Here is a 26,130-nt window from a genome sequence, read left to right on the forward strand (position 1 = left end):
TTAGGGCTCTTAAAATTATTTATATATATAAATTGTACTCTTTGCACATGGCCGGAGCAGATACGCCACTGGTATAATTACCGGGGGACCGGTTCGCCTCACTTTGTCGATATGCCTGATGATCTCTGCGGCTTTGATTATTCCAGTAAGCCACTCTCTCTCGGAGCTTCGTTTTTTCTCTTTCCCCGTCTCTTGTGAACTTTCTGGAATAACCGAAGCGCTGCTCTTCTTATCACACATTTCATGGGAGAGATTCATCAGGCATGGACTTCCTAGCCTTCTCAGATTATGTTTATTTCTTCGGTAGGTGAAATGTCTTTTTTTCTTTTGCAGCCTCTATATGTAGGCTTTACGAGTGACGAAGGTGGAAACACCATAAAGTTACGCTGGTTTCGACACAAATCTAACTTGAACCATGTGAGTAGCTGATCATGCTGTTTTTTAGTTGATATATAATGATTTTGTCAGTCATGAGTTCTGATTCTTATTCTTGTTTACTTCTGGCAAGGCATGGGACAGACAGATCATTCTCACTGCTGCTGCTGAATCTCTTCCAGGAAGAAACAGAGAAAAATTTCACTCACGTAAGAAGAATGTATTCCACAGCAGCACCATACACTGTATGTCATTCTGGTGCAGGGAATCTGGTCGGAAGATACGTCTTATATGAGATTACGGATAAATATTATCAACATATAAATACCTGAATTGATGAATGTAAAACATTGTGAATTTTTTTTTTTTTAATTTCTTCAATAATGTCATCCTGGGAGAATGTGAGGATCTCTTCACTAGTACAAAAAATTGTGTCCATCAGTACACTGGAAAAATCATTAAAAAGATCATCAAGTTCAAATAATCTCAATTATCTCTTGAGGAATATTCTGACTTCGATATCAGGTGTCTAGTTCTTTTCTTTTATCTGTTTGGCTTGTGGTTCATTGTTAGGTATGCTACAGAGAGCAATAAACGTGGCCTGCAAATGGGGTTATAAAGAGGTTGAGCCGGGGATTACTCTAGCAGGTAAAAAACTGAACCTGACTACCCGGGTGAGTCTTGCAAGTTCATCCAACTGATCAGTTCAAGTTGATAGTATTTTCTCTTTGTTTTGGATTTTGTATATTTCGCAGAGGATTATTTTGAATCCGGCTTCCCTATTGTCACTAGAAGAATTGCACAGGGTGGACAAAGATTGGCAATGACTTTGAACAGAGTTTTCAGTGACCACAAGCAAGCAATCTCAGCACCAATCTGAGCATGACAATGGTTGAGACATTTAAATCACAAGATTCAATTGCAACATGATGTTCATTGAAAAATGTACTTAGAACTCTGTAGCCATTTGTGTGATGGAATGATGATAACTAACTGACAGTGATTTCATTAACATCAATAATACACATTCAAAAGAAATTGAACAGTGAGGAATGTGATTGATTCTTTGTTTTCTTTTGAACTTGAAAGATGATAAGGGTGCAGTCATGATAAAAAAATGGCAATGTGCTACAAGGCTTAGAGAAACTTCAGAACTATGACTATGCACTTTTAATGCAGCAGGAAAAGAAAAAGATGTACAAAATTGGACATACATATAAACAGTGGTATAGCTGTTAGGCATATATCATAGATATTTTTCATATATGATGAAAAAACCACATAGATATTATGTTCAACATATGAAAAAAATTAAGTAAAACCATTACTACAAATTTTGTCGTCGTCCCCTACCTCTGAAATGATGACCACCTCGGCCTCGTTGGAATGGCTTGTTTCCTCGACCAGATGATATTCCCGGATTATATTGTTGTGTGGCTGAAAAGTCACCTTGAAGAGCTTGAGGCTGCAACTGTGGATTGAATCCGGGCCTCGTTGGTCCTTGGTTTACATTATCTGGACCCGATGATCTGGGCCAATTCATGGACGGCAACCCCATGGACAGATTCATGTTCACAAATGGTGCCATTCCACACTGACTTGGGTCAAACTGTTGTTGGAATGGTGTTACATTTTGAAAGCCTGCAAACATTTGGTGTTGATGCTGGACAGGATAGTGGTGAATTTGCTGTGGTAATGACAGCCCATGAAAAGGAATTGCATTACTGAGTGGGCCCACTGGAATTGGCCGAGTTGGGATCATATTTGGCCACACTCCACTGAACTGTAAGGCCTGATTAGGACCTCCAAAAGGAACACCTGTTGGAGCACCACGTGGGTATCCACAACTTCCAGAACCAAATAAAGCTGGAGCAGGTGGGATCTGTGGCTGATCTGGGACAAAAGGTACCTTGACATCAGCTTTTTCTGGTTTGACTATACCTACCGGTGCAGGTATAGCAGCTGGTTGGAAATCCTTCCTCCATTCATTCTTAGCTGGTTGGAAGTCCTTCCTCAATTCATTCTTAATTTGAGCCTTTTTATGATCCTTTGTTTCTTGGTTTCCATGCTTTTTATCAGCTTTTCCCCTCTTCGCAGTTCGCTTCATGCGCTTGTATTCTGCTTCTTTTTCATCATCAGAGAACTCAGCCTCATCAGACATCTCTTCATCATTTTCACCAGAAGCATCATATCCTTTCCGGTAAAGGTTTTTGTCATTGAGAACATGGTCAGCAAAATCCACAACAAAAGATATTGGAGTTCCTTCATGAATTCCAGTGGGCACGTCCTCCTCAAAGTTGTAACGAACCACATAATAAGGATTTTTTACAGGTCCAAAGATTTCATCCACCAGCCCTAAGGGCAATCTGGTTTCTGTTATCCAGAGAATCGAACCCTCGTTGAGTGGGTTGTGCTTCTTCAGGCCTTCGACGATGACTTTAGCACCAACTATCTGAACAATTACATAGGAAGCTTGTAAGCAAATTATTAAAAAGAAGACTTGAGTATGCACAACTAGCAGCAGGATGAAACAGCTAATAGATAACACCAGTACTACACCATATACATGTCATGCCTGTGTAAGCTAGCCAACCTATTTGACAAGTTGATCAGGCCTCACATAAGTTGGGCCTTTCAAATAATGGACACTGGTCAGCATTGACATGTGCTATATGTATGGTTACATGCCAGTTTCTACTGGACATGTCGGGTCTTGCATACATTCTCCTTAATACAGAAATCATAAAGTTTCTATGTGTTTACAGATAAAATCACTCCAACAGGAAGAGTCTGATGATGCGGTTCCAGCGCCACAGTGATTGCAGGAACATGAGGTAGAATCTGCAATGCAATTCCAAGTAGTGAGAACCCGCCATATTGTTAGAGAATAGAAATACATTCATACTTTCATAAATGATTGAAATAAATGTCGACTGATGAAATTAAACTTGAGAACATAAAACAATACATAAAGCCTCAAAAGAGTCAAAAAAATTCTGCTGCAACTTAGATGCCTAAAAACATAGAGATATTGATTTCTTTCTTCTACTTTTTTTGGTAAGAAAGTGATCAATTGTAATGCATAAACAAGTATTTACAAGCTGAAAATAGATAAAGCAAATGAAGCTGTAACATCAAAACCAGTAGAAACAAGCATTTACAAGCTGAAAATAGATAAACCAAATGAGAGGCCGTAACGGCAGAACCAGCATTTGATAGAAATACAGCAAGAGGCATAGGAGGGTGATGCACAACAAGTTGTTGATTTTCTGGCCCCTGCCTAGCCAAATTTTCGGCGGAAACATTTGCTGAGTGAGATGTATGAAGTCATTTGATCCTGTCATCTACCATAACATCCAGGATCTAGTAAAACATGTAGGTAAGCCTCCAAGGTGGCGCGGTTAATAACCAATTACGAGCCACCTTCATTGAGGAGGGAGAGGAGGGGACAGCAAGGAGAAATCTAATTCAGCCCTGGTTGAGTCAGCAAATGCTTCAGTACATGATTTCTTTATCAACTGAACTCCAAGCAAACTTGTACACTTCTACTTATCAAGTATGAGACTGCTTAACTTTGCAGGTATGATGTGAAACAAAATGGGAGGCAGCCTAATTTCCACAAAATCGTCTTATGAACACTAGACATCAAGATAAACCAATACAAAAATCAATTTATGTTAAGAAGCAAGTGACATGACTCTTTGAGATAACAAATGAAGAGACATGTAACTAGTTTAACTGATCAGCGGTACTCCACATATAGCTTCAATTTTAAACAAAAGAAACACAGATAGAGAATTAATTCAGTAGCAATCTGCATAAAATTTTGAGCGTACTAAAAATCAGAGACAGAATCATATAATTTTACCAAGTTCATTGGCATTCTACATTAATCTTCATAGTCAAACCATAGCATAGAATATCACTAAGTTCTCAAAACCAATTCATGAAATCGAACACTACTTACCTCAACTTCATTCTTAGATTTGATTGGTCCTTGCATGACAGCTTCCTCCTCACCCTCACTACCAAATACTGTTTGCTCCACATCTGCATCTCTTATCTCACCTTCTTCAACTTCTATAATATCATCTGAATTCGTATCTTCTTCCTCCTTATCGTTGTCATCATCAGTTTCATCACTACTAGTAGATGAAGATGACTCTTCATCACTGTCAGACTTTGAAGTGCCACTATCACTCTTGTCACTAACATTTTCTAACTTCCGATTTTCTACTTTAATTTCATTATCAGCCTCTTTCTCTATCTTTCTTGTACTAGCTACCAAGGAGTTCCTAAACGTTCCACCATTGCTCTGAGTCTCTTCTGCATTCACAGTCACTGATTGTGAAAGACCCAAATCTTCCTTTGATGATTCTTCACATCGAGTTACTGAATTACCAATCAAGGTTACCTTCTCCATTTCCTCGACCATTGAATCACCCGACAGCTCAATATTTCCTCTCGATTCCAGTTCAACAAGACCACCCACATAGGGCCCGCCAGTGCCTAGTGAGCCAGCACTGATTCCACCAGCAGTTTCTCCTCTCAACCCCCCCGCGGTAAACTCAACTGATTCATTGAGTCCCGCACTGGTTTTGAGACGACATTCGTGAACCACTCCTACTTGACTTTGTTCTACCCACTCGTCTGTTTTTGAAACAGTGAAGTTCGGGATTGCGTCAATACCTCCCGAGAGAGTCTCATCAGTCGGCATAGATTCAGAATCTTGATCAAGAATCCAACCTTCTATAGAGTCGAAATCGGGAAATGAGTCGTTGAAGAAAGACGGAAAGTCGGTGAAGAGGTCAAGTTGGTCGGTTTGGACGGAAGGTTTGGACAGGTCCTTAACAGCCGATTCGAAGCGCACCATCACGGAGGAGGAAAGGGAGTTTTAGGGAAGAATACCGACGCGCATAACCAACCATAGCAACAAGTGAAAAACACGGCAGAGAGATATAAATACCGGAGCGGGAAGGATTTTGCGAATACAAGGGACGGGCCTCGTCTTTGAGATTTCGAAGAAATATCAGACGAGACGAGGTAGGGTTTAAGGCTTTAAGGCTTAAGGCCCCAGCTAGGGTTTATGGTTTATACTTGCATTTTCATATGAAAGTTACGTAGCCGTTCGATCAGAAGCTCCATTGTGGGGCCATATGTCGAAAGGATGAAGGACGTGAACGTTTTAATAGTCTCTGGATTCACTGTTACAAATTGTTCTAACTGGGCAATAGTCAATAGACACGTGTCATTTTGATTACGTGTCTAACTGTGATCGGGCTAAACCAATGTTCCTGGGTATAGCAAATTTTCTCCCCCGCGAGGTGCACCCTCATCTTCTTCTACTATAAAAGCAGAGTCCCTTTTAGCAGAGATTGGGAGATTTTAGATTGAAACGGTGAGGCGTCAGTGTTCCAGTGGAAGGGAACGCCAGCTCGATCTTTTCGGAGGCCTTACTCTAATACATTTGAAGATTCGTAGCGTAGATACCATTCTCTGTATTGATGCTTAATAGCCTAAGAACAGGCTCGCTGTTTTTCGCGGATCTAGATCTTCACGGATAAGAGGAAAGGAGCTTGACTGAGCTTTTCTCCTGAATCATTTCTTTAATGGGTTGTGATAACATAGATATCTGATTGTGGGGAACTTGGGACTCCGACATCGTTCAGCATGGCGGGAGTAGCTCTTTTATTGGATCTGTTGAAGCATAAACCGGCTATTTCAAGTAAGGCTCTTCACTCTTGCGGTTTCTTTTCTGCAACAGTGGCTGCCTCTGCTGCTGCTGCTTCAGTTGCTGGGGGAACATCTTTGGCTTCTAGATTTTTGTTTCGGTATGTTGTTTTATTCCTTGTTGATCATCTACCTTTATATTTTCTCTTTTTCCGCGGTTACTGTTTGGTGGTACTAAAGTTGGGTGTTTGTTTTATTTCTGAAGTAGATAGGAAAGTTTTTCATTGAGAGAATACTCAAGAACCCACCCAAGGGACAGGATAGGGACTTTATTTCTTATAAATCAATTAATAATGTTTAGATTGGATTGAAGACTTCTATCCTTAGTTTATGTGGACTCGCCCTATGTAAGAATTGATTGAAATTCAAAGTTTAAATTGATCATTCTATAATCTCTAAAGAGAGTTCTTTTACTCTTTTTGAGACTATTATAGGTAAAGTCATCTTCTCTTACCAGATAACATTAGAAATAATATAAACAAGACCAGTAGAAAAATTGATAATGTGAAGCTTATTTACATATATTTCTTAACAAAATTCTCTAACCTGTTGTCTTGGACCGTTGAAATTAAATCACATAAATTTAGGAGTAGTAATTGCTAATCATTAATCATAATTCTTATCTACCTTCAAATTGCTATCGACCATGAAAATCCTCTAGGTGTGCCAGTCGCAATTTGTATAAATTAATTGGAGCAATCATCATTGTCTCTGAGAATTTGTAACCCAGTATAAAGATTGACAAATCTATGCTGCTCACTTCAATTAGAACTCTTCATCAATACCAGAAAATCCATCAGAAGTAACAAAATTGAAATTGATAGCAGATATGAAAATCAGTTGCACATTTGAGTATTTATCAATAATTTATAAAGAAAATCCATCAGAAGTAACAAAATTGAAATTGATACCAGACACAGAAATTAGTTTCACATACGAGTATTTATCAATAATTTATGAAGATATGACATCTATGATGGGTGTCAGTGATAGCCGATTACCTTTTTTGAATATATTTTGTCTTAACCACAGTAAATGTCTCTTTGTGTATACAAATTTATTTCATGGTAATAAGTTTGATGCTTCACATCTGCTTGAAGATTGCATTGTTGCATTGGGTTGTATTTGAGTTGACATACACACCAACAAGATTTGGACCTATCCTGGGGATGGGATTGATTGTTTAGTTAGCTGGAACTGCCTAACATGTAGACGTCTAGTCTATTTACATTTGTTGTTACACAACACTTCTTTCTCATTTTTTGTTATTAAGCAGGGATGGCGGAATAACGGTAGCCTTTTCTGATGCTGGTGCTGTATGGACTGAGGAGAACATTCCTAACCTAAGACCAACCTCTGAAAGTATCTTTCAACACGAGTCTATCAAATACAGCTCCAAGTATTACCCAGTAGAGTTGAAACCACTATTCTCGGCTTTTGGACCGAGGCCTCTTGCATTGACTTCATTAAGATCATTTCTAATGTATTATTTGCCCCTTCTGGAGCGTAAGCTTACACCAGATGATGACGACGATGACAACTTTCTTGGTGATCCTCAGCCTACTGATTTGGTTTCTCCCTTTAAGAAGTCATTGAAGCAAATCATTCTTGAGGTTTCTCTCTCTCCCTCTCTCTCTCTCTCTCTCACACACACACACACACACTAAATCATGATGTCTATATGAGTTACTGGAAGAATAACTCTCCTTGCATATTATAAGAATTTCTGGTGTTTGGAAGTATTTTTCCCTTCTCATCTAAGCTGCCAGTATAGGAGTTTTGTTCTGTTGTCTCGGATTGAGCAGATTTATGATTCGTATACTTTTTCTTGGATAGAGAAGATTTATTATGAATGTATTTCCACTCAACTAGAATAACACATGCAGGACAGCTTATCATTAACTGTTATGACCAAAAAGTTTTGTGCAACCATGATATATTTTGCATGTCATCTATGGGGATTGATATTTCTTGGATTCCTTTCATATACTTAACTGAGTCATCTAATAAAAAGATATTGTGAGTTCCTTGGAAACCTTGGGGATTACATCAAATTATAGGGCTGAAATTAATCTCTTCTACCATTCAGGTGACTGTTGTAACAACTAGACGTGTGTTGGAGAGAATTGCTGTCCATTATGCCTCAAGTAGGACTGCATGGAAACTTCTTAAAGGTAGCTGACCTTGTATCATCTATAACTCTTGTATATTTAGGTTAACAGTAGAATATTTCGTTTCTTGTTTAAAGATCATTGATACATGAAAGAAATATTGGTTCTGAGTTGTCAATAAGCGAGAAAGACAGCAGTTCAAAAAAAAAAAAAAGAAAAAAAGAAGAAAAAATTAATGGAAAAATTGGTAGGGCATTTTTACTTCCTTTTGTACTAATAGTTCATTTCAGAAATAGAAATTTATCCAAAAATGTCTAATATTTAGTTGAGATTTGAAAATCTAGAATCTTACCACTTTTTTTAATTATTGTATTGAAGAAAAAGAAGATGAGATTAAAATTTTCGTTGAGAGGAACTCCCTAGGAAAGAGCTACAAAGAGAAAAGGCAAATGCCCACAAAGAAGCAAGCAAAAACAGATAAAAACTACAGAAAAAAAATACCAAAAATAGAAAAACAAAGGCTCTCCTGCAAAAAAAAAGTGTTACTTGAATGCGCCACTCCTAGTCAAGCAATCACCTAGGTCATAGCCGCTTCCTGACAATGCATCTAAGAGATTGACAAAGAGTCACAATGTATATAGAAATTTGACCCCTATTGAGACGGAGGATGAAGCCATGGTGTGGCCAGACACCAAGGAAAATGACTGTGCAAGTCCAGTGCACAGCAATGGCAGCAACGGCCAAGGCCAAGTGCAAAGGCACGGCCCAGAGGGGCACACACATATGGCTGACCCGGCATCAGCTGCAGCAAAGGAAGACACCCTTGAGCTTGCCAAACGGATGGCCAAGCAACAAGGTGCACAACAACCCCAGCAGCCAGTCCAGACACAAGGCAGCACGCCAACAGACAGTTCTGGCGGGGCGAAATGGGGTTGTTGGCGCCCATAGAGTCCTGGCGGGGCGAAATGGGGTTTCCAGCACTCCAGCGCCAGCAGGACTCCAGGCGCCAGCAGAGTCCTGGCGGGGCGAAATGGGGTTTCCAGGACTCCACCGCCAGCAGGACTCCAGACTCCAGGCGCCAGGCGCCAGCAGAGTCCTGGCGGGGCGAAATGGGGTTTCCAGGACTCCAGCGCCAACAGGACTCCAGGCGCCAGCAGAGTCCTGGCGGGGCGAAATGGGGTTTCCAGGACTCCAGGCGCGTGCCAGCAGAGTCCTGGCGGGGCGAAATGGGGTTTCCAGGACTCCAGCGCCAGCAGGACTCCAGGCGCCAAGCGCGCGCCAGCAGAGTCCTGGCGGGGCGAAATGGGGTTTCCAGGACTCCAGCGCCAGCAGGACTCCAGGCGCCAGACGCCAGAATTCGGATTTTTCGGATTCTGGCGGATTTCTTGGCGTTTTTAGAGATTTCTAAAGCCAAAGGAGAGGTTATAAATAGAGGGGCCTCTCCCATTGTAAGGAGGTCGAAAATCCTTACTATTCTTTACTTTTCAAGTGTATAGAGAGAGTTTTTAGCCTTGGCCTTCAAGAGTGTTTGGCCATCCTTTGTAATCTTGTATTCTTAATACAAAGTAGGCTTTTCTCTTCTATATCTTGGTCTTTTCATTGTCCCATTTGGCTGGCAACTTCTTGTGTGAAGTATTGGTTGGAGGATCCGAGGCTCAAGGAGGCTGACTAGTTCTTCGGAAGAGCTAGGCCGCACGGGGTAGATATTCCGCAAGGCTAGACGGACTTAGCCTAAATCTAACCGCGTGACAACTGGTATCAGAGCGTGCGTTGCAATCAATGGCTTCCACAAGTGGAGAAGATGCTTCAAGAGGCAAAGAACAAGTAAGTGATGTTAACTTTCGTTTTTCTACTCTTGAACATCGTTTGGACAGTGTTGAAAACCTTTGTACGAACTGGGAGGAGTTCGTTCAAAGGACGATTGAGGAGCATCAGCCAACTCCGAATTGGCTGAGAGGATTTGAGGAGGACGTCCATTCTGCCATGGCTGTCATGAGGGTGGAGATGGAACGATTGGGGAAGGACGTCAAAGACCTCACTGGAGAGCTGCGGGCAAGACTTTCTTTGTGCGAACTAGCCTTAGCCAATGGAGGGGCTGGTCACACGCAAGCAAAGATAAAGGTGCCTGAGCCAAAGTCTTTCGGTGGAAAGAGAGACGCAAAGGTCATAGATAATTTTCTATGGCAAGTGGAGCAATACTTCCATGCGAGCAAGCTCACCGACGAGCAAGCTAAGGTTAGTACGGCTGCCATGTTCTTGTCTGATGATGCTGTTCTTTGGTGGAGAAGACGCATGGGAGATGAGCAAGAGGGAGAGGACCCCGTCCACACTTGGGAAGATTTCAAGAGGGAGCTGCGGAGGCAGTTCTTTCCGGAGGATGTCGAGTACCAAGCAAGGAAGGAACTTCGTGCATTGACGCAGAAAGGTACAATTAAAGAGTATGTACAATCCTTCACTTCCCTTATGCTTTGTATTTCCAACATGACGGATGAGGACCGTCTCTTCTCCTTTCTTGCTGGCCTTCGTCCATGGGCTGAGCAAGAATTGAGAAGACGAGAGGTAAAGACACTAGTTTCAGCGTTATCTACGGCTGAAAAGTTAACCGAATACGAAAGGAGGAATGATTCGGTTAACAAGGTGTCCAAGGAAAATAATGGTAAAACAAATTTTAAGAGGAAGGAGAAAGGGGAGAAGAAGCCATGGGTAAAAGATACCAAGGCTAGGCCGGAAGAGAAGAAGAGAGGGGACAAACAGAGGCAGTAGGTCCATTGTTTTATATGCGAGGGAGAGCACTATGCGAGGGATTGTCCTAAAAAGAGACTCCTCAATGCTGCTCAAACAGAATCTGACAATGGAGGAATTGAGCCTAGGATGGGTTCTCTAACCCTTCTCAATGCTGCTGTCCGTTCCAGGGAGGAGAAGGCTGCTCCACTTCCGGTAAGACCCTCAAGAGAACTTCTTTTTATATCACTAACACTTGCTGGACATACTATTAAAGCAATGGTGGACACTGGCGCCACCCACAACTTCCTTTCGAAGGAGGAGGCTAGGCGCCTAAGGATACGAAGAGAGAAAGATGGGAGCAAAATGAAAGCCGTAAATTCTGCTGCTCGTGAGGTCCAAGGCATTGCCAAGAATGTACCGGTGGTGATAGGCAAGTGGGTAGGATTTCTGAATTTTACCATTGTTGATATGGATGATTTCAAAGTAATTTTGGGAATGGAGTTTTTCACGGTTTGTAGGGCTTTTGTTATGCCACATGTTGGGGTAGTGGGGATTATGGACGAGAAAAGTCCTTGTACTGTTTCTGAAGTTGAAGATGAAAAAAATAAAGATTTAATGCTATCAACCCTCCAGCTTAAGAAAGGTCTTAAGCAGGGCTGTTCTACTTATATTGCTTCTCTTTGTGCTATAGAACAGGATGAGGCCACGCCTACTCCTAAGGAGATACAAACCGTTTTGCATGAGTATAGAGACGTCATGCCGGAACAACTCCCGGCGAGGTTACCACCTAGGAGAGGGGTGGACCATCGCATAGAGCTTGAACCCGGAGCAAGAAAGCCAGCACAAGCACCATACCGAATGGCGCCCAAAGAGTTGGACGAATTACGAAGACAACTCAGCGAGCTGCTGGATTCGAGGTTCATAAAGCCAAGCAAAGCACCTTATGGAGCTCCTATACTGTTTCAGACTAAAAAGGATGGAAGTATGAGACTATGCATCGATTATAGGGCGCTCAACAAGGTAACCATCAAGAACAAGTACCCTATTCCCCTTATTGTTGATCTCTTTGATCAATTGAAGGAGGCAAGAGTTTTCTCCAAGCTGGATTTACGAAGTGGTTATTACCAAGTTCGGATAGCTGAAGGAGACGAAGAGAAGACTACTTGTGTAACGAGATATGGGGCTTACGAGTTCATGGTTATGCCCTTTGGCCTAACCAACGCACCAGCAACTTTCTGCACTCTCATGAACGAGGTATTTTCCGAGTACTTAGACAAATTTGTCGTTGTGTATTTGGATGATATTGTGGTGTATAGCAAGAGTATGGAAGAGCACAAAGAACATCTTCGAAAAGTGTTCAAGAAATTGAGACACAATCAGCTATATGTCAAGAAGGAGAAGTGTTCCTTTGGGTTGCAAGAGGTGTCCTTTCTTGGACATTGGATAGGGGAAGGACGGATATGGATGGACAGCAAGAAGGTGGAGGCTGTGCGTGATTGGTCTATCCCTATCAAGGTGCGTGAGCTTAGAAGTTTTCTTGGCTTGGCAAACTATTATAGGAGGTTTATCAAGGGTTTCTCAGCTATAGCAGCCCCCTTGACCGATCTCCTAAAGAAGGACCAAAAATGGCGATGGACGGACTCATGCCAAAGAGCATTCCAGCGGCTGAAGGATACCATGATGGTTGAACCGGTGCTTCACCTTGCTGATTTCAGCAAGCCATTTGAGGTACATACCGATGCCTCAAATTATGCCATTGGGGGTGTGCTAGAACAAGAAGGACACCCAGTCGCTTATGAGAGTAGGAAGCTCAATGAAACTGAGCAACGGTACATTGTACAAGAAAGAGAAATGACGGCGGTAGTGCATTGTTTACGTCTTTGGAGGCACTATCTTTTAGGCTCCAAATTTATTGTAAGAACTGACAATGTTGCTTCTAGTTACTTTCTTACACAGAAAAAGCTCAGTCCAAAACAGGCCCGGTGGCAAGATTTCTTGGCCGAGTTTGACTTTGAGATGATGTACAAGGCGGGGAAGGCCAATGGTGCTGCCGACGCACTGAGCAGGAAGGTGAACGCACCTAACTCTTATGAGGAAGAGACCAGCCAGAGCTTAGCGCACATGGCGCAGCAAGCACCAGCATCATACACGCATGCGGCAGAGGAGAAGACGCGTGCGGCTGAATTCCAGCATACCGCAGCAGCCGGTACTTGCTTCACGCGCACCACGCGCGGTGCGGTAGCAGCTGGACAGGAAGAGGCGCGCGGCGCGAGCGTAGGCGCAGGAGATATGTGCTTTGCGCAAGGCAAACGCGCGCGCAGGGGGGACCATCTTGGCGCAGAAACAGAAGATGGGACTTTGCGATTACAAGCCTTAGCAGCAATTACACAGGTTGGTACATCGTTGCTAGACAAGATTCGCATTGGAATTCGCCAAGACGCCCAGGCTTACAGCATTGTACAAGCTGCTGCCTTGGGCGAGACGAGAAGATTCTGGCTTGACGACGGATTGCTCAAGACCAAAGGTAATCGACTTTATGTGCCTAAGTACGATAACCTACGGCGTGACCTCTTGAGGGAATGCCATGATACCTTGTGGGCAGGACATCCAGGTCAAAGAAGGACGTTGGCCTTGTTGTCTGGCCAGTATTATTGGCCAGACATGGAGAATGATGTGGAGGAGTTTGTGCGCACGTGTCTTATTTGTCAACAAGATAAGATCGAACAACGCAAGCCGAGGAGTTTGCTACAGCCCTTACCTATTCCAAAGCGGCCGTGGGAGTCTGTTTCAATGGACTTCATCTCTGGATTACGTAAGAAAGATGGGCTGGCGTCTATCATGGTGGTGGTAGACAGATTTACGAAGTATGGTACATTCGTAGCGGTGCCAAGTGATTGTACAGCAGACGGAGCAGCTAGAGCTTTCATGGCACATGTGGTGAAGCATTGGGGTTTGCCCACAACGATCATTAGTGATCGTGACCCCAGATTCACGGGAAAATTCTGGACCGAGTTATTCAAACTAATGGGAACATCACTATGTTTTTCCACTAGTTTTCATCCACAAAGTGACGGCCAAACCGAGCGGGTAAATGCTTTGTTAGAACAGTACTTACGCCATTTTGTTGCAGCAAATCAGAAAAACTGGCCAGACTTGTTAGACGTGGCCCAGTTTTCATACAATTTGCAGAAATCGGAATCAACCGGGCACAGTCCTTTCGAGTTGGCGACAGGACGACAGCCTTTGGCTCCCATGGGTCTCTTTCCAGACACTTCACGGAAAAGTCCAGCAGCTCATCAGCTGGCGAAGAGGTGGAAAGAGAAAACGGAGCTGGCACGGGTCTTATTGCATAAGGCAGCTAAAAAGATGAAGAAACATGCTGATTTGAAGAGGAGGGAGTCTTCGTTCAATATTGGTGACCAGGTCCTTCTCAAACTTAGACCTGAACAATTTCGTCACCTAAGGAGCAAGAACAAAGGTCTTTTGAAGAAATATGAAGGACCCTTTCCTATCATTGAACGGGTAGGCAACCTCGCCTACAACTTGCAGCTGCCGAAAAGGTTTAAGTTCCACAACGTTTTTCATGTATCAAACCTTAAACCTTATTTTGAAGACCCGGACCCGGAGAGAATAGTTGATCCACGAGCTCCCATGGATATATCTACTACCTTTGACAATAGGGTAGAGTATATTATTGCAGACCGAGAGGAACGCCAAAGGGGCAAGCCCCGGAGGACGCAATACTTGGTCAAGTGGCTGGGTCAACCGGAAAGCGAGGCAACATGGCAAGATGCTGCCGAGTTATGGCAGTTCGAAAAGGAGGTGGCCGACTATCGCCAGGGGTTGCAGACGAGGGCGTCTGCCTTATGGCGGTGGGAGTATGAGACGGAGGATGAAGCCATGGTGTGGCCAGACACCAAGGAAAATGACTGTGCAAGTCCAGTGCACAGCAATGGCAGCAACGGCCAAGGCCAAGTGCAAAGGCACGGCCCAGAGGGGCACACACATATGGCTGACCCGGCATCAGCTGCAGCAAAGGAAGACACCCTTGAGCTTGCCAAACGGATGGCCAAGCAACAAGGTGCACAACAACCCCAGCAGCCAGTCCAGACACAAGGCAGCACGCCAACAGACAGTTCTGGCGGGGCGAAATGGGGTTGTTGGCGCCCATAGAGTCCTGGCGGGGCGAAATGGGGTTTCCAGCACTCCAGCGCCAGCAGGACTCCAGGCGCCAGCAGAGTCCTGGCGGGGCGAAATGGGGTTTCCAGGACTCCACCGCCAGCAGGACTCCAGACTCCAGGCGCCAGGCGCCAGCAGAGTCCTGGCGGGGCGAAATGGGGTTTCCAGGACTCCAGCGCCAACAGGACTCCAGGCGCCAGCAGAGTCCTGGCGGGGCGAAATGGGGTTTCCAGGACTCCAGGCGCGTGCCAGCAGAGTCCTGGCGGGGCGAAATGGGGTTTCCAGGACTCCAGCGCCAGCAGGACTCCAGGCGCCAGGCGCGCGCCAGCAGAGTCCTGGCGGGGCGAAATGGGGTTTCCAGGACTCCAGCGCCAGCAGGACTCCAGGCGCCAGGCGCGCGCCAGCAGAGTCCTGGCGGGGCGAAATGTTGTTTCCAGGACTCCAGCGCCAGCAGGACTCCAGGCGCCAGACGCTAGAATTCGGATTTTTCGGATTCTGGCGGATTTCTTGGCGTTTTTAGAGATTTCTAAAGCCAAAGGAGAGGTTATAAATAGAGGGGCCTCTCCCATTGTAAGGAGGTCGAAAATCCTTAGTATTCTTTACTTTTCAAGTGTATAGAGAGAGTTTTTAGCCTTGGCCTTCAAGAGTGTTTGGCCATCCTTTGTAATCTTGTATTCTTAATACAAAGTAGGCTTTTCTCTTCTATATCTTGGTCTTTTCATTGTCCCATTTGGCTGGCAACTTCTCGTGTGAAGTATTGGTTGGAGGATCCGAGGCTCAAGGAGGCTGACTAGTTCTTCGGAAGAGCTAGGCCGCACGGGGTAGATATTCCGCAAGGCTAGACGGACTTAGCCTAAATCTAACCGCGTGACACCTATGCTCAACTGATGACGACTGCTGAATCTCCTTCCACCTGAAGGGTGAAGTGAAGTTACAAGCATTGGCCCAAAGGTCATGTAGAAGGCCCTCAACTTTACTAGAAGGCCCTCAACTTTACCTTTGTAGACACACAACAGCCGAAAGGGGCAGAAAAGACAAGACGGACATTGCCCAAGGACCCCCAGATCACAGTGCCACCAGTAGTAGACACCAGGTGACCATTATGACTACCTTTAGGATCCATAAACCCAGAATATTTGACTTCAGAGTTAGTATTCCTCACTGTACTTTGTGTCTACCTGTCTCGTCACTACTGGCTTTCCCAAATAATATAAGCTTTCTTCTTTGTACAGAAAATTTTTAGCTTGAAGCTTTCAGGCAGTCCAGACTTGTCTGGTCTAAATGTCCATGTTGATTTATGAATTAGATATACTGCTCATGTATGGACAGGACCCTTAATAGTTAAGATTCCATGTCTCCAAATCCTAAACGATAACTTTCTTGGGTTTGGCTTCAAAATGATCCTTTACAAGATCTACTTGTTTGAAATTACAGAGGAGGCTGATGTCACATGAATCATCTGCCTTAATTTTCAAAATGCTTTTCTTGTTGTGCATTAGGCTCAGTGGCCACTTGTGGGGGGTGGTGAGAGGTTTCTAATGTGAGGACTTGTGTTCAAGTCTCACTTAGATTTGAGATGTACTATGCGTAGCCAACTTAGAAAAAAAAAACATAAAAAAAGGAAGAAAAAGATGATAAACCTTTTCTTCTTTTCAAATTCATCCTTCTATTCTTTAATTTACTGCTGTACTTTGTCTTATACCTCTACATTGCTAATTTCTTTGAGTTGGTAATTTTTTGGTCTTGCTTCAACTAAGTAAAAATTATCCCTTGACTTGTTTATTGATCTAATATTTGCAGATGCTGCTAAATCTGCAAGGCGAAAGGCCATAAGGGGAATGCCATCTTATTTGTTCTTTTGGACTGTCAGCAAAACAACTTTCAGAGGTTGATCTTCTCCTTATATTGTAGTTACCTTGATTTGTAAGACATTATTTCCTGATTGCTTGGGATTTTCACCATCATCATATCTGTCAACAGCACATGTGCTAGGTGTTGCTGCATCGTGGCTTGTCCAAATTGGGGTGGATTCTTACCGAGTTTTTGTATCAACTCCTGCTGATGATAATGAACAGCTTGATAAAGCTGTAAGGGTCAAGCTTTTCAGAAAGAAAGTTTTGGCAGCAACTCTGAGGTGTTCTTCGTCACTAGTTTTTGCATCCATTGGATCAGGGATTGGGGCTACTTTTGTTCATCCTTCTATTGGTCAGTGGGTTGGTAAGTATCTCTATCAGAGAATCCATATGATAAATATTCCCAACAGTAAAAAAATATCCTTATACTACATGTGTTTAAAAGTGTTATTTTTGTTTCATGCATGGCTGTAACAGTTCCTTTTCATGTCTTTTTGCTGAATTTATGATACACACAGTATTAATCAAAGTCTTGCATCCTTGTTCCAAAGAAAAAAAGAGCTCGTAGTCTCACTTTGTGATCAATATAGAAAGCAAAACCAGCAATAGATGTAAAATATTTTGAATTTCCTCTGCTTCAGAAACTTCAAACTCCTATACAAAATTACTGTGTATACATTTGATTTTGAGAGTGTTGCTCTATGCTGGATACTGGTTACAGAACTACTCTCCTCTTTGTTGTCTCACTGCTGTTGGCTGATAATCTTTGGTTTTTTGGTTTATATTTTTCGAATCTGTGGGAGAATGAATATTTATTGTTCTTCTAGATTGGTTATTTTTGTCTGTTTTTCTCTTTTCCTCATTGTGTAACTTTTGAGTAGTGAGATATGGCATTTGTCTTCTATTCTGAAAAAAGAGAAAAACTCACCCCTTAAGTTATAGAAGATTTTTAAAATTCAACAAAATGGTGTCCATTGAGTTTAATAAAAGATTCTGTTGGCACAGAAGCAGCTGTCTTGGTCAATTGACCTTCCAGATCTCAAAATAGTCATACTATAACTTTGACAGCAAAGAACAATCATGATCTATAGTTTGATTAAGAGTGTTAGCCAAGTGACCTTTCACAATCCAGGATATGACACAGACATGCTACACTTAAAGCAGAAATAACAAGAAGACTTCAGGAGTTGCAACACTACCAGAATGAAATTTAGCCAAGTTTAGAAGCGATGAACACACACACACACACACAAAACCTGGGTTTAAACAACAACCTAGCCCTATTTTATTTGCCATCATCTGGTTAATGATATTGCCAAAGAAACCAATTGGATGAAATAGGGATTGATTACCTGAAAGAAAGGTTTTATGAAAATGGAATATGAAGGAAAACTAATCCTTACAATAAGAATTATAAGGTTCATAACCTGTTTGAAAATATGTTGCAGTTGGTCTAGTGGTATTCTCTTTACATCAGGTGCATCAGGTCGCGAGTTCGAATCGCGCCACACCCCTCTCAAAAAAAAAAAAAAAACCTAGAAACTCAAGAGGAGCTGTTAGGTTGCAGAATTATAGTAGGGGAGCATCTAGAGAAGAACTTATATTTTTTCCTTCTTGATAAAATCTCTTACTTGCCTTTATAAAAAAATATTCAAAAAAAGAGATGACTTCCTGGATTGCAGAACACAGTGACGTCTATAACAGATTGCTATTTCTGGAAGTTGCCATTATTGTAGCATTATTTCTGCAATTGCTTATTCATTGCATATTAGTTGTACTTGTACACAAGGGTTGTTTGCACAGTGAAAATTTTGAAACAGCTGGCTTTGATTTCACAAAAAATAAACTGCATTGAGAATGTACTGCTGCAATTCTAGTGCTAGGAAAAATTATTTGCAGTTTGAAATTTAGAAACCCATGGTTGTGAAAAGTTATCTTGGACCGACTGAAGAATTTACTATAAATATTATTCTAGCATAAAGTTTAGTTTATGAGAACCCTCTGAAAGTGACAAACACAACAGTTAAATGCCTTTACTAACCCTTTCTACGGGGAATTCAACTTCATGGCACCTGTTTTAAATTCTCTGAGATTGGACCTAGATTATAAAATTGTATATCTCCTTATAACTTCCAAATTACCCATCAAAGTCATCATATTAGGTGCATTCTTGCTCAGTGATCTGGCCACTTTGAACGGGCACTAATTTAAGAACTTGGCAAAATATCAGCAACTTCATAAATATGTTAAGCGTTAGGGACATTTGAGTTGGAGCATTTCTCTTTTCCTATTCTGGTTATTGAATTTATTCATGTATACTTGGTAATAGTGGGCCCATGGAAAATGACAAGTTTTACTCCACTTTGTTTTCTTACAGGGTGTGCTCTTGGTGACTATGCTGGCCCAATCATTGTTATAGTGTGTATGGAGAAAGTTCTCCATCTGAGTCTCTAAAACAGTGGTATACGATGTTCTAAACCACGAGAGGAAATTGTCTAATAATTTCCAAAAGGAAGAAAATGAAGGCACTTCAAAGATACCAAGTGACTTGTAACTGAAAGAAGTTCATATCTGGGGACTGGTCATGCAACACTAAGGTTGGACTGAATATGGTGTAGTACCGTGTTGTTGTCAATGTGCCGCATGACAATCTCATAAGGGCGTATATGGAAACATTCTATCTGGCTAAGATAATGTTGTTTGCCGCTCCAGCAGAGTTGCTTATTTGATCCTAGGAAATTTAGCAAGAGTGGAAAACTTTCTTCTACAGGAACTTGGTAGCTTATGCTTCACAATGATCACCTTTGCCTCATGAACAGTGAGAAAGACACTGTACATTGGTACTTTTCAGGTATAGAATAAATCTGTTTTGCCTTAGTTCCTACGAACATGATCTTTCAACTATTTCCAGTGGAAGATAACAAATATTAACCATAGAATCATGTTTTCTCCTCTTTCTGTGACTAACCTTGAAGAATTGGAATGCTAATTGATCGGAGACTTAACTGCCATATATACCCTTCCCTTGGTTTGCAAGCAAAAGATGTTACAGTAGTTTGAATTTCTGAATCAGTGTCATCTTTCAAAATTTAAGCAGAATTGGTTGCCCAATAAGAAACCACAAGTTTCGTTTACAAGAAGAACACTGGTAGGTACTCAAGTGGTTGACATCAGATGACAAACATTTAAACAGAAACTTGAAGAGCAGATGCGGTGGTTTGCATCAAGATGTCCTTGGGTTGGTGTTTCCAGATTTGAAAACCAACAGATGACAACCTGAAGGTGCAGTGCCCGGCCAAGAGAGAAACATGTAGAGGCCAGGGATCTTTTAATTCCAAGAATTTTACCAGTAGAGCTCTTAAATAAGTTAGTTGCGGATTGAAGGTGGTGGCAATCGTTGTATGGTTCAGAACACTTGCCTGAAGTAATGCTTGTGCATGTGTTTGGACATCCAACCACCTTGTGGAAAATATCCAGCGGCTCCTGAGAATTGAGATCTCTAGTGTAATTAAACTTGTTAGTTACTATCTCCATTGCCACTTACGAACCTGCCGTTACTAAGGAAAATTGTGGTAATTCTCCAAGCTTATTATGCTATCTGAAAGCCATGAATGCAACCGAGTCAGGCGACCCTATGTAAGGTGTTGCGTTAATGGAGTCGCGGTTGTATGGAGTAAATGTGCATCGTCCACTCTCTCAGAAGCTGCGAATCAACATGGGATGTGTTTAAGACCACTGTCTCTTGTTGCGTTGTTTTTTTCTTCGTCTCAGCCATCACTTCTTCTGGATTGAACACGAAAAAGAGTCGGTCCTTTGCACTCAACCTCTTCAAATTCAATTTCCAGATCTCACCTTCCCCCATCACTCAACTCGTGGTTCTGCATTTAATCTGTCACTGGTGTTCTGTCTATCTTCACTCTGCAGCAAATCGAGGACCTAAAAAGTAAAAGAACAATCCCATAAGGATACGTGCGTTCTGCTTCAATTTATTTCTTCCTTTTTGGCCATGTTTTCAGGGAAAACTTTTCAAAACTTCTCAGCATAAGACTTTCAAACTTGAAATGATTTGCATAAAAGGAAGCTGTTGGGAGACCGGATCTTTTTGCTGGAAGAAGCAAAACGTCAAAACAATGCACGCGCTTCTCTGGGCTTTCTTCACATGTGACATTAATTTCTATCTTTTTGATGTAAAGAATTAGGTGAGAGAACAGAGCACGCGACAGTTTAATGGATGAAGATCAGAAAGAACTACTGAGGGAGAAAAAAAGAAAAAGTATAGCCTTTTTTGCAAGGTAGTTCTATTCATAGACTGCCCCTTGTATTTCCTGCAAAATGAATGAGCTGTGAAGGAGAAAGCAGGAAAACCCAACCCCCTCGGTGAGCTTAAAGAATCGAACAACTTTTTTCAATTTTTTTGTGACAAAGAGCTCCAAGAACGAACGGATTCCACGGCAACAGGTACCGGAAGCAAGGGCAGTTTCGGCTAATTCTTTTTGCCTTTGAGTAAGGAAGCGCAAAATCTGGAGTTCCCACCTTTTGACCTTCTTCATCCTCTAAATAACTAAAAAACGAAAACCAGTAAAAAACAACAGCCTGGTTGGGAGTTGGGAGTGATAGCGGACGACATCCACAGTGAAATCGAACAAGATTTTGAATCCAATATAAAAAAATAAAAATAAAAACTGCGGGAGAATTTTAAGAAGTTTAAAAAAAAAATCAGACTAAGATCTATTTTTTCGATTAAAAAACATAGTCACTTTCAAACAATACAGATCGGCTTTTCCGAGAAACGGGAAGAAAAAGCAAAATAATATAAAAAGGAACTGAATCGATTTTTTCCTTTTTTAATTTTTTTTGGAAGAGGAATATGGCTAATGAAAAAGAAAAACAGGTTCTTCTCAAATCACGAGTGGCAATGGTGATATCAGTAAGATCATACAAAAATACTCTCATAAAATAAAAATAAAACTCATAATAAAGACAATGTAAAGACTGCCAATGACCAAGCACCGTCATCTGTAAAGGAGAAAACTCATAGATATGATGTACCCGTATACGGCTCCATAAATATAAGACTTCCAACAATGAACTCTCTTACCTCAACATGATCACTTCAAAAGATAAAAAACCTTTCAAGGAGGAGCGCAGGACAAAAGATTGCCCATCTTCACTTATTTCTTGATAATGAAAAGAATCCTCACCACTTCTAGCAGAAATATTATTCCAACTATATACACGTTTCGCAATCAACAGAAAATAAAGTTTTGAGGGATGCGACTAACGCGTATTCCAAGCAGCTCACACGGAGTTTAAAAGTTAACAGTATATTAATCCGCGCTCAACATATCATCCCCAGTAAACAACTGGAAAAATAAGCTGAAATGTAAGATTTTCGGTGCTACACCTGCAAAGCCGAATCTTCGGAGATCCGACCTCTTCTCCGTCGCAGCAGAGCGGTAGATCATTTATCAGTATCCTATCCTCTTCCAGTTAAAGAGTACTACTTCACCTATAGGACTTTAGAACGGCTCCGCAGAATGTACAAATGATCGCTCGCCAATTTTTCCAGTAAAATGGAACGTAACAGAACCTCGTCGCCGTCTTCATATCGGCAACGCTGGCTCCTCCACCACATCGTGAGCACGTCCCCGCCGCCGGCTTGCTGCCAATTATCTTCCTCTTCTGATCCACCAAAAAACAGAAGAAAACCATCTTCGATCACTCGAATCCAAAGCAGGAGGAAAGTTTCTCTGGTTTTTTCTCTTCTGGAGAAGTGAAAAGAGTTTCTGATTCTCTAAGAAGGCGAGTTTTCCGTGTGTTTTTCCCGAAATTGAACGGAGTCGACGTGGGCTTATATTGATGAGCCGGCCGTGAATGCCGATCGTGTTCACTGTAAGTCGGTTGTTTCGAACGGTTGGATGTTTTACACGTGTCACCGCGTTAGCTCGATCCGTAATCACGAACTTTCCTCCGGGGACCTGACGGGGTTTCATGTGAACCGTGTGGATTCAAATAGTTAAAAAGTGTTTTTTTAACTTATTTTTCCTATTTTAAAGTAATAAAAAATTCATTTTGTTTCTCTTATAGACATATTTTCTATATTTTTGTCCCAAAAAAATATTTTAAAAAATTATATTGACACAAAAAAAACTTTATTTGGCATTAAAATTGACTTGAACAAAAAAAAAGGGTGAGTGTGATGTGAACCATACTTCCAGCTTTACAATGTTCATAAGAAGGGGGCCAAGACACATGAAATTGGATAAAGATGGAGGACCTTTGAACACAATTTTCTTATATGCCATCCATCCTATTACAAACGTTGAAGAGAGCTTGAATGAATCGAAGTCACTAATTGTATCTTATTCTATATCTATCAATTAAATTCTTGATTCCACATGTCACCATGTGAGGAACCTTATTTTTTATTTATACCCACTACCTAATAAATACTATCTTTGACTACTTCCAAGTATGTTAATACATGCTAGTTGAATGGTTCAATGCAATATGTATATGTAAATATACTTTCATTATAATTTGGTTGTCGAAGGAGCTACTCGAGTTTATGACTGTATTACATATTATGTGTTTGTCACATGTCACATAGAAACATTTTAATTCATTCATGCACTTGGTATACCAAAAAAATAAAATAAAAAAATCACCCGGAATCTTCAAACATTCCAAATGTTTTAGTAATTTAAAGGTATTTCACATGTAACATAATGTATTTTGAGTTATGTCGGAAAGTATATAACATATTTTTAGTCATGTTATAAATATTTAATGCATTTTAGCCATGTTATAAATATTTAATGCATTTTTAGCCATGTCATATACAGTGTTTAATGGAAATTTATGCAATTCCTTAACAAAATAGTGGTAAGATATATTAATATGAGAATTTAGATTTGATGATACATGTAGGGTTTTAGGGTTTTAGGGTTCCAAGGCTTCACTTCCCTTTGAGAGTCTCTCGCCATTTGCTTCCCGTAGGCGACAATCAGTGGCATCAGACGATGAACAGAGTTCATGTGAAAGATCGACAAAGATCGCCGGCTACTCGGTCTGCTCTTCTCCTTTTCGTTTCAATTTCTGGGTTTCTTGTGACAGTTACGTGTTTATGGAGAGCCATTCTGCGGGCGGAGGCATGTCGTTGAAGACGCTGTTTCTGCTGTCGATCTTGCATGTGGACGATTTCTGTATCGAAGAAAATGTGTCCTGCAGCCAAATTTGAAGTTTGTAAGAAAAGACAAGCTAGGGAGGCTGTTTAATTTCAAGAGGGGGGGGGGGGGGGGGGGGGGGGACAACTGCTTTCTTTCTTCCATTAATGCAATGAAACGACGATTCAGACGTGAGTATGGAATGGAAGAAACCCACAATCGCATGCATTGAATTCGTTTGAAATATGTGAACCAGTGAAGCTTTACCGGGAAATTAAACCCATTTTGAAATTCTCAGCTGCGTAAAACTTGGAACAGTAATCTGCTCTCGAGTGCGTTCCATGTTCGTGTCGTCGCCGTGAAAATAATTAAACTGATCGAAATGGTGATGCACAGTGGGCGATCCTTGTTCCCCGCGAACACGAACTGAAAACAACATAAATCACAATGGGATGGTGGGCTACGGAAACAAGTATTGCAACTGCGGCCATGTCTCCCCGTTCATATTGATGTGAAGTTTAGTTGCAGGCATTTAAAAGGTAGGTAAAACTCTCTGTCCTCCAATTGATCATAATGAAAACTGAAGCTGTTGAATCCTACACGTCAACTGTCACCGGTAAAATATCTTATGTACGTTGCGGTTCAAGCAACTCTCCATCGTCCTTCATGCTAATTGAATCGTGGAAAGGACAATCCGAATCGATGTAGTAGACAAACGTGCCACGGCAGCTGATCCGAACATAGTTAAGGAATGAGGTGATTCTGCCGAGGTGAGCAAGGTGATAACGGAGAAGAAGACGGAATTTTATGGTTGTGGGGGAAAGACCGGAGCTGTACTTGGTGAAGGGAGAGAAAGGGATGACCATATAGCTGCAGGAGGTAGTTGGGATAAGACCGGATCATTTTTTATGAAACAGAAAAAAACTAAGAAATCAATCAAATAACAGCCTCTAATCAATTTTTTTGTTTAAACAAATCTCATAGTGTTTAATAACATAGATCTCATGAGCTCTGTTTCAAGCTTTTTATTTAGTGTTCCGAACCCATTCAAGGTTCTTATTCTCAATTCCCCTGGTCAATTGATGTTTGTTTTGATGCTCCTCTTCAGAACAGATCCCACGGAAAGAGAGAGAGAGAGAGAGAGAGAGAGAGAGGGGAAGAAATTAGTGTAAATAAGAAATGCAGTCATGTATGTAAATGTAAAAAATATGGTCTTCAAACAAGTGCCTAAAAAGGCTTTCCCCATTAATACCAGTGATTTAGTAGGAAAACGTTCTCTTTCTCAAACGTCTCATCCAGTGATTGGCTTTAACACAGCCTGGAACGAAAGAAACTACCAACTACTAGAGACAATTGAAGGCCAACACGAATCTGGCTACTGGGCTTTCCAGTTGGGATATGAAGCTTCAAAGGGAAAATTAGGTTCCTGTGTTGATGTTAATGTAGTAGACAATAGAGAGGAAAAGCAGATAAAGAGAGTAAACAACGTGGTGCTTTGCAGCTAGTATTGACAACAAATGTCTAGCCGGTTTTCAACAAACTGACAGAAGAAACACAACTTTGAGCTAAGATTCCCGATTAAAACCCAACAACGCTGGAACCTTTTGGGGCAATCTGCATCCATCTGGGGGCATTTCTACTAAGGTTAAAGTGGCTCTTCTGAATTTTTTCCTCCCCTCTTATCGGAATATATTGAAGTTAGGTGTGAATGATGATGAGGCTTCCATGGTAGAAAAAACTTTAATTTTCTTGCAACAATGTCTACCGAGTGTGATAACTGTGATTACATGCTGAGAGGCTTGAATTCTGCTGTGTTGTTTAATTTTTTTTCTTCTTTTTATGTCCCTTTTTCTGCAGGTCTGCTGGTGTATTCAGTCCTTCCTCTTCTGTATCTTCCCCTGTTTTTTATATCAGAAGTAGAACCTTTCATTTTCTCTCCTCTGTTTGTTTTTGTTTTTTTGGGTAAGTTGGCCTGTTTCGTTCCACCAAGCT

At 41.6% G+C, this 26,130-nt stretch overlaps 4 protein-coding genes across 5 annotated transcripts; 2 read left to right on the top strand and 2 right to left on the bottom strand.

Moving 5' to 3' along the window:
- The first annotated feature begins 7 nt into the window (after nucleotides 1-7).
- On the top strand, nucleotides 8-1,268 carry LOC137938605 (endonuclease 1-like). 2 transcript variants are annotated; one of them, XM_068783569.1, is made up of 4 exons: nucleotides 8-417; nucleotides 509-620; nucleotides 949-1,023; nucleotides 1,131-1,268. In XM_068783569.1, exons 1-4 carry the CDS (start codon nucleotides 289-291, stop codon nucleotides 1,253-1,255), a joined length of 441 nt encoding a protein of 146 aa, XP_068639670.1. In that variant the 5' UTR covers nucleotides 8-288; the 3' UTR covers nucleotides 1,256-1,268. The 2 variants fall into 2 exon arrangements, with proteins under 2 accessions (XP_068639670.1, XP_068639677.1); XM_068783576.1 differs by having other exon boundaries at nucleotides 509-584.
- Nucleotides 1,269-1,608: 340 nt separating this feature from the next.
- On the bottom strand, nucleotides 1,609-5,397 carry LOC137942639 (uncharacterized). Its single transcript, XM_068788363.1, has 3 exons — nucleotides 4,343-5,397; nucleotides 3,139-3,216; nucleotides 1,609-2,827 (listed from the first exon to the last, which is right to left on the bottom strand). The coding sequence occupies exons 1-3, from the start codon at nucleotides 5,246-5,248 to the stop codon at nucleotides 1,703-1,705; spliced, it is 2,109 nt and encodes a 702-aa protein (XP_068644464.1). The 5' UTR covers nucleotides 5,249-5,397; the 3' UTR covers nucleotides 1,609-1,702.
- Nucleotides 5,398-5,771: 374 nt separating this feature from the next.
- Nucleotides 5,772-19,925, top strand: LOC137938619 (uncharacterized). The gene is made up of 6 exons (XM_068783587.1): nucleotides 5,772-6,206; nucleotides 7,382-7,718; nucleotides 8,195-8,279; nucleotides 16,920-17,006; nucleotides 17,100-17,336; nucleotides 19,350-19,925. The coding sequence occupies exons 1-6, from the start codon at nucleotides 6,046-6,048 to the stop codon at nucleotides 19,424-19,426; spliced, it is 984 nt and encodes a 327-aa protein (XP_068639688.1). The 5' UTR covers nucleotides 5,772-6,045; the 3' UTR covers nucleotides 19,427-19,925.
- Nucleotides 19,926-22,259: 2,334 nt separating this feature from the next.
- Nucleotides 22,260-22,779, bottom strand: LOC137942781 (uncharacterized). Its single transcript, XM_068788520.1, has one exon. The coding sequence runs from the start codon at nucleotides 22,682-22,684 to the stop codon at nucleotides 22,478-22,480; it is 207 nt and encodes a 68-aa protein (XP_068644621.1). The 5' UTR covers nucleotides 22,685-22,779; the 3' UTR covers nucleotides 22,260-22,477.
- Nucleotides 22,780-26,130: the final 3,351 nt, after the last annotated feature.

This window comes from Aristolochia californica, unplaced genomic scaffold (assembly GCF_029961685.1).
Source record: "Aristolochia californica isolate CCGP_79_NKW_82.1479 unplaced genomic scaffold, dmAriCali1.0.hap1 SCAF_10, whole genome shotgun sequence".
NCBI lineage: Eukaryota > Viridiplantae > Streptophyta > Magnoliopsida > Piperales > Aristolochiaceae > Aristolochia > Aristolochia californica.

What these genes read in the sequence shown, in the direction of transcription:
- LOC137942639 (XM_068788363.1), bottom strand. Translation starts at nt 5,248, where the DNA reads ATGGTGCGCTTCGAATCGGCTGTTAAGGACCTGTCCAAACCTTCCGTC. An exon ending in AATCTAAGAATGAAGTTGAG is followed by an intron (nt 3,217 to 4,342) that starts GTAAGTAGTGTT and finishes ATTGCATTGCAG; the next exon opens with ATTCTACCTCATGTTCCTGC. An exon ending in CTGTTGGAGTGATTTTATCT is followed by an intron (nt 2,828 to 3,138) that starts GTAAACACATAG and finishes GTAATTGTTCAG; the next exon opens with ATAGTTGGTGCTAAAGTCAT.
- LOC137942781 (XM_068788520.1), bottom strand. Translation starts at nt 22,684, where the DNA reads ATGGTTTTCTTCTGTTTTTTGGTGGATCAGAAGAGGAAGATAATTGGC.
- LOC137938619 (XM_068783587.1), top strand. Translation starts at nt 6,046, where the DNA reads ATGGCGGGAGTAGCTCTTTTATTGGATCTGTTGAAGCATAAACCGGCT. An exon ending in TGCATGGAAACTTCTTAAAG is followed by an intron (nt 8,280 to 16,919) that starts GTAGCTGACCTT and finishes TAATATTTGCAG; the next exon opens with ATGCTGCTAAATCTGCAAGG. An exon ending in CAGCAAAACAACTTTCAGAG is followed by an intron (nt 17,007 to 17,099) that starts GTTGATCTTCTC and finishes ATCTGTCAACAG; the next exon opens with CACATGTGCTAGGTGTTGCT.
- LOC137938605 (XM_068783569.1), top strand. Translation starts at nt 289, where the DNA reads ATGTTTATTTCTTCGGTAGGTGAAATGTCTTTTTTTCTTTTGCAGCCT. An exon ending in ACAAATCTAACTTGAACCAT is followed by an intron (nt 418 to 508) that starts GTGAGTAGCTGA and finishes ACTTCTGGCAAG; the next exon opens with GCATGGGACAGACAGATCAT. An exon ending in GCCGGGGATTACTCTAGCAG is followed by an intron (nt 1,024 to 1,130) that starts GTAAAAAACTGA and finishes TATATTTCGCAG; the next exon opens with AGGATTATTTTGAATCCGGC.